General features: G+C 39.1%; 1 protein-coding gene across 1 annotated transcript in view; it reads left to right on the plus strand.

Moving 5' to 3' along the window:
• Window positions 1-10,030, plus strand: part of MOXD1 (monooxygenase DBH like 1) — a 49,875-nt gene extending 39,845 nt beyond the window's left edge. The window contains exons 9-12 of the mRNA XM_065835341.2: window positions 179-238; window positions 2,501-2,643; window positions 6,182-6,350; window positions 9,542-10,030. Of these exons, the coding sequence (XP_065691413.2) occupies window positions 179-238; window positions 2,501-2,643; window positions 6,182-6,350; window positions 9,542-9,709 (540 nt within the window). The 3' untranslated portion in view covers window positions 9,710-10,030. The remainder of the gene's footprint in view (window positions 1-178; window positions 239-2,500; window positions 2,644-6,181; window positions 6,351-9,541) is intronic.
• Window positions 10,031-10,760: the final 730 nt, after the last annotated feature.

The following is a 10,760-nucleotide window of genomic DNA, read 5'->3' on the forward strand; positions in this document are numbered from 1 at the left end:
CATGAATGATAAGAGCCAAGGCCTTAGCCTACGCCAATTACCTAATACTTTGCTCTTTCAAAAAGTTGTATTCACTGCTCTGATCTTTATTTCTCAAGTGCTTGCTGTCACCTGTGCTTACCTGAAGCTGGTGTTGATAAACTTCATACTTGTCAGCTTCCTAAATCTTGTGTTTCAGGGGGATAATTTAATCACAGAATGTCACTACAGTACTGTGGACCGAGTTCGCATGACATGGGTAAGAAAAGTCTTAATGTGTCAAAATACGTACATAGATAATATTGAGGACTAAAACCTTTTTCCTAAATGCTATGCTTACTTACTAATGCCTGTGTGCATGTAATTATGTCTGATCTTTCCTTTCATAGATTCTAAAGTTTTAAAGTAATCAGGACTATTATTATCATAATCTGATCTCTTGCATAAGGCACTCAAATTACTAGTTTATAGAAATAAGCCAGCTCATAAAAGATCTTAAAAGATCAGACTTTGGTAGTGTAAGGAGTGCTTTCTTCATAACATGTATTAACATTCAAATTCTGCATATTCTAATAAATTGTTTTTATGAACTTGTTAGGCATTTTCCCCCAAAGTTCCTGTTGCTGGTTCTTAAATATCGATTTTTGCTTATGTCATGACCAGGATGGGACTGCTTACTTATGTGCCTAATGTAGAATGCAGGCAGAATGCAGGTCTTTCAGGCTGGGAGGAGGAGGCTGGGCACAGTCAGCCTCTGTGAGTTACCTTTCTCTCATGATGGGTTTTCCAGCAGCAGGGACCCTCCTGGACGGTTGCTGACCCCAGGGCAGGAGAAGCCTGTTCAGTACCCTCGTGCCCTTGCAGCTGAGGCACAAGGAGCGACTGTACCGCAGCCCCATGGCCAGGGGGTGAGCATCCACTTCAGGCTCAAGGGATCTGGCTAAAGTTTAGCATGTGGCAGTGCACAGTCTCCCAGATGCAGCTTTTTATGGTGGCAGAGACCAGGTACAGGCCTTTGTGATGTGGCCACGTGGTTTTGGAGGTGAAGCAAATTTGGTTGTTGGGACATGAGCTGGACTGTGCCAGCTGGCTGTAAAACCAGAGAGTGATGCCAGACCCACCATGTTTATGGGAGGGAGGTAGCTGCCAGTACCAGACCTTCACCAGGGTCTGATTCTGCTTCCTCGGAAGGTGCTGAATCCAGATCTATCATAGAATATCCCAAGTTGGAAGGGACCCACAAGGTTCAACTCCTGTCCCTGCATATGACAATCCCACAGTACACACCATGTGTCTGAGGGTGTTGTCCAGCTTCTTCTTGAACACTGTCAGACTTGGGTCTGTGACACCTCCCTGGGGAGCCTGTTCCAGTGCTCCACCACCCTCTGGATGAAGAACCTTTTCCTAATGTTCAATGTAAACCTCCCCCGGCACATCTTCCTGACATTCCCTCGGGTTCTGTCATTGGTCGCTAAAGATAAGAGTTTGGTGCCTGCCCTTCCTCCTTCCCTTGTGAGGAAGCTGTAGACCATGATGAGGTCTCCTGTTACGTCTCCTCTTCTCCAGACCTGCGGGAGGTGGGACTGGAGAGATTTCTGTTCAGCAAGGAAGACCTAGTCCCAGCATCCAAAGAGCACAGGGATACCTCTCCCTGAATCATGGCTTGCATGTAGGCATATAAACAAAAGCAAAAGAGTGAGAAGGAAGACTTTTGAGTTTTTGTCATATTTTCCATTGTAGTGACCACACTAGCCGTTGGCTCTTGGTTTGTGTATTTTGTCTTCTCCATTCCTGTTCCTGTAGTTCTGTGAGTTTTGTGGAACTGCTCCCACACAGGATTTAGGAACATGCAGCTCATAATCTTATCCATATTTATCAAGATTAATTTTAAATACGTCCTTTGCCCGTGGCTCTCAACAAAAGACTGTTTAAGAGTCTGTTTCCACAGCTAGTTAAAAACCTTACTCTAATTATTTTATAGTTAGTGCTCATTTGTTCTTGAGTAAGCATTATCTGTTAACTTTAATAACTCTTTTCTTTCTTACTCTGTATCTGCATATGTACATACAAGAAGAGTTCATATAGATACATATTCCATTTCAGCCTCCATTTTACTAGACAAAGCTCATTTAATGTCTTATTACACAGACTAATTACCCTACCAGATTTTTTCTATATCTGCTCCATTTTAAAGCACTTTTTCTGAAACATGGTAGATATAAATACCTTGGAAACAGCTGAAAATACACCTGAACTTCTCAGATAGTACTCTTCAACATAATAGGAATTTTATTTTATTGATAGTTATTCTTTTTGGCATCTTTTTAGCTTGGGAGCTACTTGAGAGTATTTTGTAATGCATTATATAAAAACTGCTTGCTATTTGATAACCTAATGTGCAAAATAAACCTGTTTAATTGGGCCTCCTCATACACGTTTCATTAGCATATAAATGCTAATTAGTGTTTTTATCTGTGGGATTCCAATGCTATCTTAATTAAAAGAAAAATTCAATTTTCAGGGTGGTCTGAGTACCAGGAATGAAATGTGCTTGTCATATCTGCTCTATTACCCGAGAATCAACCTCACTCGATGTGCAAGTATTCCAGATATAATGGAACAGCTCCAATTCATTGGTGTTAAGGAAATCTATAGACCAGTCAGGCAAGTAATATGTTTATGGATATGTGTAGTAGCTTTGTTTCTGTCTGTGGGATTCCAGAGTCATTTTTATATGACCTTTATTTCTTTCTGATAGTATAACACATTGCAAGGTCACCCATGCTGCTTCTTTTTCATCAATATACTGTCCTGCTACTTATTTCTCCTGCCAAATTACTTTGCCTTTTTTTTCTAAGAAAAAACAAACCAAAACAAAACCCCAAACAAACAAACAAAAGAACAAAACCAAACCAAACCAGTTTCTTCTGTTAAAGAAATAATATCACTCACAGAAGGTTTTTTTTTTCACTACAACCATCTGTAAAAAGACTACGTATCAACGTCATATCAATATTTTAAATCTATCAATTTATTAAAACATATAAGTTTTTCACAGGTATAGAGATTATGTTGAAAAAGGAATTTGAGAGCATGGATATCAAATTACCCTGGGTAAATTTGTTGTGAGTAATTCAGCTGAAGTCAATAGGTGCAACCAGATGGTAGAACTCTTGCTCACACACAGAACTTAGCACTGTCTTGGTGACACTGACAAAAATGGACAGAAGGGGAAGAAGTCATAAGTTAGAAAGGAAATTGAGAGAACATTAAATTGTTCATAGTAAAAGATAAATGGTAGATAATCACCATGATGGAGAGAAATGAGAGGATGGAGGCTTTGGAAGAATAACAAGTCAGAGGATGATATGCAAGTTAAGTAGAGAGAAAAACACAGAACCAGTGGTAGGAATCCAGCCAAGAGGAAGAAAAGAGATTTTTGGGTGAACTACTGGCTGCAGGGGGTTGCAATGCTGTGCAAAGACACTGTCTCCTGAGTCTTGGACTCCTGCTGTTCAGGGAAGCAGAACACTGCACATTTTTCAGATGTAAATCCATTTCAGAAAGAAAAAATCCTAGTTCATTCATTAATTTTTCTTCCTAATAAAAATAACCCACAAGAATCTGAATATTGACCAGCTGCTCAGCTCAAAAGGGGTAATATCATTTTGTTGTAAGATCTGTCTGCTTCAGTGCTCCACAAATATTAAATATCCTCTCTGTGAATCATGGGGTGTGGGGGCCGTTACCATTTAGGCAACTCAGGATCTATAATAACCACCATGAAGGTCCATGCAATTCACCTGGCATCTGGCCACTGGGGTAAACCACAGGCTGGTGAATTTTAAACAAGGTGTTACAATTTCTTCGGTACGTCAGTGGAAGTCTTGCTGTCTTTCATCATGAGAGTACTCAGCAGGAACAAAATGTTTCCCAATGTGTTGCTGGATTCAGTGGGATGACCTACACAAGGATATTGCTCACTAAGAGCAATTTCCAGAATCTCATATAAAATTTAAATTTTGGTAGGAGTTCAGAGGAAGCCAGATGAGACAGGATAATGTGTGTGAATATATAAAACCCAATAAATAGCATATTTCAGGTTTTAAGTGTTCCTTCCAGTGCTTAAAATCAAAGCATCTCAACAGCAGATCAGCAGTGGAAGTCACTGTAAACAGAATGAGAATTGTCTAAAGAGGAAAGTTCCCACAATGAATACAATGCAGAAAAAAAAATCAAACAATAGGAAGTGGAATGCACTATTAGTGGTGAAAGGTGAATTGCATTTGCATTGTTAATTGAACTAAACAACGTAATAGTAAGTTTTTAAAATAAAATTGGTAGACTAATAGTGTGTAGTGACATATACTTACTAAAAGTTTTCCTTACTTATACATTTTATCTTAAAAAAACATATAAAACTTTTGTTTCAAAGTCATTTGATGTACAGACTTACTGGTCTTAAGTTCTGAAATTTATATCCAACACAGAAGAGTTCAAAGAAAGTCACAATACAATCAGTCTACTTCATTTTCCACACTATGTCTATTTACAATCTCTTTTAATACAGGGAGAACACAGTTTCTAAATTAGTCCTAGCTAAAAAAGTCTTTCTGAGCTTAGAAAGAAAATATTCTAACAAATGTATGCTCTCTTGAGTGTTCATTCATGATAACTGTACTTAAGGAAAAAATGCGCATGTGGCCTGGGGAAATAAAGATGTTTTGAATAGAGTAAGTATGCAGACTGTCTGCTGCAAATGGAATAGTAATTAGAAGAAGAGATTATTAATGCCTCTAGTATTTATGACCTAATCCGCAATTCTTGTTTCATTAAGCTCTGTCAGCCTAAGGATATGTGACCTGATATCCATCTCTCTTGTGTCAGTCTTACACTGGAATTGCTTCACTGACTTCTCTATGGTCTCTCTTGACTTACACATGAAGGCAAACTGGCAGCAGGATCAAGGCACCGTGGCACACTTTAAAACTCTGTTTTTCCCTCAGTCTGGTGGCACAGACAGTGGTATAAATCATGAGGACCTGAGATGAAAGTGATTGGGCCACAACAGTGTAAAATAGGCGCTTGGTTAAAATTGCGTTCCTTGTGCCTAGATGTTGAGTAGAGCAGAACCTGGGCATAGGCAGAAATTTACCCAAAGCAAGTGGGAGACAGCCTCCTGCAAGATTACACAGACCTGTCTAAAGTGCTTTGAAAAGATAATTCATGCTGCCACCAAAGTATTAATTAATTTGCTTAGATGAAGTTTTACCTACTTTCTTCCACTAGCTGTATTAGACTTTCTGTTTTTAAAAACTTGAGCCATTCACCGTTTTGTTTCCATTCATCCCAATAGAGTCAAGCAAGAAGAAAGCAAGAAAAATGGAAAAGGTTTTCTTTGGCTTTCTTTTCTTTCTTTTATTTTTCCTTTGTTATTATTTTTGAGTTTTCCTTCCAAAATAAAGACAAGAAATCTCATTTCTTCACTTTCCACATCTTTGGCTGGTGGAGAATGGGATTTGCCCCAGTTTTTCATGGGGAGGATTCCCACACGTGGGCAAATAGTCAGATCTCTCACAGCAGCGCAACAGGTCTCTATTGCCCTGGCCAAAATTCCCCTTGCAGCCTGCATGTAGGGATATGCCAAAAGACAATGTCCACAACACCAGTTATTGTCCTTTGATCTTTTGGCATTGCTGCCAATCAACACATGTTAGAACAACAACTCTCCTGGGCTGAGTTTTTACCTATTATCTGAGTTAAGACCAGAGCTTGGCAAAGCCATCTGGAAGCAGCTTTCTAATGGCAAACGTTTCTTTGCAACACTGTCTGCCAAACCTAGTAGAGGGGGTGGCTTTTATTTTGTTTTGGGCTTTTCTGAGAAGTTACAACAGAAGATCTGTTTTATATTGCCTGTGTATTCACTTTGTAGATTGGAGCACAACAATGCAATTCTATAAGTTAAAATCCTTCATTTCTAAAAGCATCTGGCAACAAGTATTAAACTGCTCACAAACTTTTATAAGTCTGTTAAAATCAGTAAAACTGCATCAGTTCTGTGTAGCTGGGAACATAGCTGACAATGTGAGTTAGGCATAATACACGTATTAATAGTACATCTGTTTTTCTGAGTTTTCCTCATCACTTTCAACCAGACGGTACTTATTTACTTTTAAAAATCTGTTTATTTGTTTTTCTTTAGGACTTGGCCTTTCATTATCAAGAGTCCTAAGCAATATAAAAACCTGTCTTTTATGGATGCAATGAACAAATTCAAATGGTCCAGATCAGAGGGTCTCTCCTATAATGAACTTGTGCTTAAACTACCAGTGAACGTGAGATGTTCAAAAACAGATAATGCAGAGTGGTCGGTAAGTCTAAGTGTTCAAAAGGAGGCAACAATGCCACAAAACAAATGCGGTTTGCTGTGCTTCATTGTGCATGAAGCAATGTAGTACCTGGTTATGTCTTCAGACTGTTTAGATGGCTATATTGCATTTACATACAACAACAAAGGATGAGAATATTTTATCAGTGCTTTCACCTAACTCGAGTTCTGGAAGTATTTAAAAAGAATAGTACACTTGAAACTTTGGTTAGCAGCTGAGATCAGTAATAGGAGTATGGAGTCTTTCAGTGTGCCTGGGACTGATCAGAGAGTAACCATGGGTCCAGATTAGGTGACTAAGTTAGAAAGCTGTTTTCACTTGGCTGCCTCTGTTAGAGACTTATGTCAGGGTCTTGCAATAGGTGATTCATAATCCCTAAATAGGTTTCTTCTCTGAGTCACTCTGTAAGGGGAAGCTTATTGAATGTATAAGGAAGCCTCAAGCATTTAACTACTTAACTCAGGCATCTAGACCAGGAGTGCCAAGCTCATTTTCATGGCAGGGGGCACATCAGCCTCACGGTTGCCTTCAAAGGGCCGAATGTCATTTTAAGACTTTTGCCCTTTGAAGGCAACTGAAGGCTGATGTGGCCCCAGGTGAAAATGAGCTTGACACTCCTGGTCTAGACTACCTAAAACTATAGGACTAATCTTCCAATATCTCTTACTTTTTTGTTGGTCTTGTGTCTTAGGGATGCCTATAGTATTGGGCCAAAAGAGTATATGTAGATTGTCTGTTTCCTTCATGCACCTTTGGAAGATTTTATCTTCTATAGTTTTCCCTCCGCAATTCTCTTGATGAAAATAACTGTAAGATAAAAAATAATTTCCCAGTAAGTTATTATTTATTGCAAATGTCTACTGGTATTTTAACAGGACTGCTGGGAAATGCTGTCATCTTTAGTTTTGACATATGTTTATAAATAACTATTAGTGCATATAGTATCATCCCTAAGGATGTGCTGAAAAATATGTGTTGCTCCTTGAACTCCTTTACAGAGTCCAAAGACAGGATTCCATTTTACTTTTTTGAGCTTTTCTGTTTTAGAAGGGGAGATTGACTCATTGTACTGGCTTTTCTCCTACTGTGACTCTAGGCCAGCCTAATAAAGCTGATACGAGATACTACTGGTGAAATACTTTATAGGAAAGGACCTTTCCCTCATTGTCATCAACCAGCAAAACAGCCCTGACTGCCTTGCAGCAGGTCACGCTATGCTTTCAGGTGGTGGCAAAATCGCGCTTCCTGTGGTGATGTTCTTGGGTCTTTCCAACATCGAGCAGACTGTTCTGCCCATAGAATGTCAATGAAATACTGTGTGCTATAAGTAATCAAAAGGTTCTGTTTTTTCTAATATTTGACCCACTGCAGACATTCTGTGAAAAGTAGTTATTGACAGCACATATGACGATTCACCAGTTTTGGTTAAACTTCTTGTTGTTTGCAACTGCTGGCCAGTAGCAGCTGCGCAGCCACTCCTTCACTGACTATTTGTCAGAGGACAAGTTAAGATGATGAAAAGCACAGAGAAATTCTACCAAGAAAGGATACGCTTCTTATTGTATTTTATTGTATTTTATTGTATTTCATTTATTTTTAATGGTATGATTTCTGGAAAATGCTGTTCACTTTTATTTTACAGGATGAAGGAACAATACTTTGTCAAAGGGTGAGGTCACTGGAACTGGGAATGTTTAATTCTTCTTTTTAATCATGGTTTCCTATTTTAAATGACTAGGGCATATTCATCAAAACTAAAATTAGGACTCTTTCCTTTTCCTTCTCTTATTAGTGATGTTATGTTAAATTGGCCATCCTCATCAAAATCAAGAACAGATTTAACCTGAATGGCCAAACAATCAGTGAGTTGTTACAAGAAAAAAACCCAAAAACCTGAAGCAAACGAAGTGAGCTGAAAATATCTTCATCCTTCTGTAGCAGTGGTGCCTCGATCAGTTTTAGCTTTGTGTTGTGTTTGCCAATATTAATTCAATATTTAGCTTTTTCTGCAGTGCAGGATAACTGCAACATGGAAAAAACCCAAAGCAAGCACATGCTGTGCAGGTGGTCATTCAAACTTTCAAAGATACTCGTGCCCAGGAGCTTGCCTTTTGCAGAGATTCTTTTCTTTAATCTGTAGGGAATACATTCAGGAAAAGCATAGCCAACCAGTGTACCCAAAGCTCTCTATTTTCATGTCAAAACCATGAGAGGCAGGTAGTTATGTCCAACACCATAACAATTGCACTAAGTTCTAAGGGAAAAGTGAAAATGCTCAACATATATTAATATTACAATCCTGTAGGTGACCTTACTTGAGCAGGGACATTGGAGCAGATCACAGAATCACAGAATGGTTGGGATTGGAAGGGACCTCTGTAGATACCTAGTCCAACTCACCTGCTAAAGCAGATTCACCAGAGCAGATCACACAGGAATGTGTGCAGGTGGGTTTTGAATGTGTCCAGAGAAGGAAACTCCTCAGTCTCTCTGGGCAGCCTGTTCCAGTGCTCTGTCACCCTCAAAGTAAAGTTTCTCCTCATACTCAGATGGAACCTCCTGTCTGTGCCCGTTGCTCCTCATCCTACCGTTGGGCATCACTGAAAGGAATCTGATCCCCTCTCAGCCTTCCCTTCTCCAGGCTGAACAGACCCAGCGCTTTCAGTCTCGATGACCTCCAGAGATCCCTTCCAACCTCAAGCATCCTGTGATTCCATTAAATAATGTATGCACAATTAGCTGCCTTGTACAGGCAACTGTAAGCTTAGTATGTACGAATAAATACGTTCAAACAGCATTTAATACCCCTCTAGAATGGTAACCCAGAAGGATGGCCAAACAAACAAACAACAAACCAACCAGACAATCCCACAAAGCAAAATAAGGTGGTACAAATCAATCAACAAAAGCCTAACCTTGCTTTCCTGGAGAGGATTGCCAATGTGTCCAGCTGTTCCAAGCTGAGAACAACAGATGTTCATGCTGGTTGATCATATGTTGTGCAATATATTAATATTTTTACTGAGCTTGGTTTCTCCACAGTAAAAGTCAAAACCCCAGTACAAAACTAACAATAGATTCTCATGCAAGCTGTCAACTAGTTAGAGAGCAAAATACAGGTTTCTAATCTTATGTGACAAAACTCTGATCATTTTTTATTATTTTAATTGCAGATCCAAGGCATGACAGCTTTACCCCCTGAAATAGAGAGACCGTACAAGACAGAACCAGTAATATGTAGCTCATCTTCTTGTTTATGTTGCAGTTTATTCCTCACCCTGTTGTTTGTTGTACATGTCACAGCCAATACCCTAGGAAACATTGGGCCCTTTGTATATTAATTTTTATTCATTTGTGTCCTGTATGCCATGCAAGTTTCTGATGTGTTTGCACTGTTGCTGTTGTAGATTTATTTTTTTACGTATTAATAAACTAAATTTGCCAGTTCAAAATAAAACATGAACTTCCTCTGAAAACTGTGGGATTTTGGTTTTCAATGTAAAGTATGTATAAAACACAGTAGGTACACTGGCACATTGCATATTGAAATGTTTTCCAGTACCATTTTGTTATACTTTGTCATGGCTCTTTCACGTGGTGTTGTCAAAATCAACTATGTATATGGGCAAAATTAATAAACTAAAAGCAACTTGTTAACCACATTTAATCTGGTGTGTACTGTATTATTTTGTCTTGGTTCTTGACATCTGCAGCTTATGAAATTATTGCTGCATGGACAAGTCTTGAGAACATGTGTTTGGCTATGTCTGACTGAGACGTGCCATAAAGCTACAGGTAGGATTAATTGAGAGAGATTTCTGGAAGCAACACACTGTAGGCCATCTCAGCTCCTGAGAGCAGAAGGTGCTGTGGGGGTCAGAGGGATGAACTCCAGTTCTCCCAATACCAAGGCCTGTACCAGTCCTTTGGCTTGGTAGGGATTTATTTTCCCCAGTCCTTGGAATTGCAGTGTGTTTCTTTTGTCTGAAGGTATTTGTACAGCGAGTGAAGCTTTGGCAAGGAATGGGCACTCCTTGACTAGATTTGATCTGGATAGCAGTAGCAATAAAGATCTATCTCACACCAGGCTCTGTTCTCACAGAGAACCAGAGTACCAGTCTACCAGAAACCATTGTTAGCACATGCCGAGCATCACTATAGGCCAGACTGGTGATTAAGAGGTTATTCTTGTGTTTTGTGTACAAGTTGTTATTTACTTGTTGATTTATTTGGTAATCTGCAACTTTTTTTTTTTTTTAACTGAAATGGTGTTGGGCAGGAGAGATTCCCAAAAGATATCTGATTTGTTGCTCCCCAAAGAAATTATGTAACACAGTAGAAAAGGATTTCAAACATCCAAAACCCCCATTATTTTTATAGTCACACCGCAGC

This window comes from Patagioenas fasciata, chromosome 3 (assembly GCF_037038585.1).
Source record: "Patagioenas fasciata isolate bPatFas1 chromosome 3, bPatFas1.hap1, whole genome shotgun sequence".
Lineage (NCBI taxonomy): Eukaryota > Metazoa > Chordata > Aves > Columbiformes > Columbidae > Patagioenas > Patagioenas fasciata.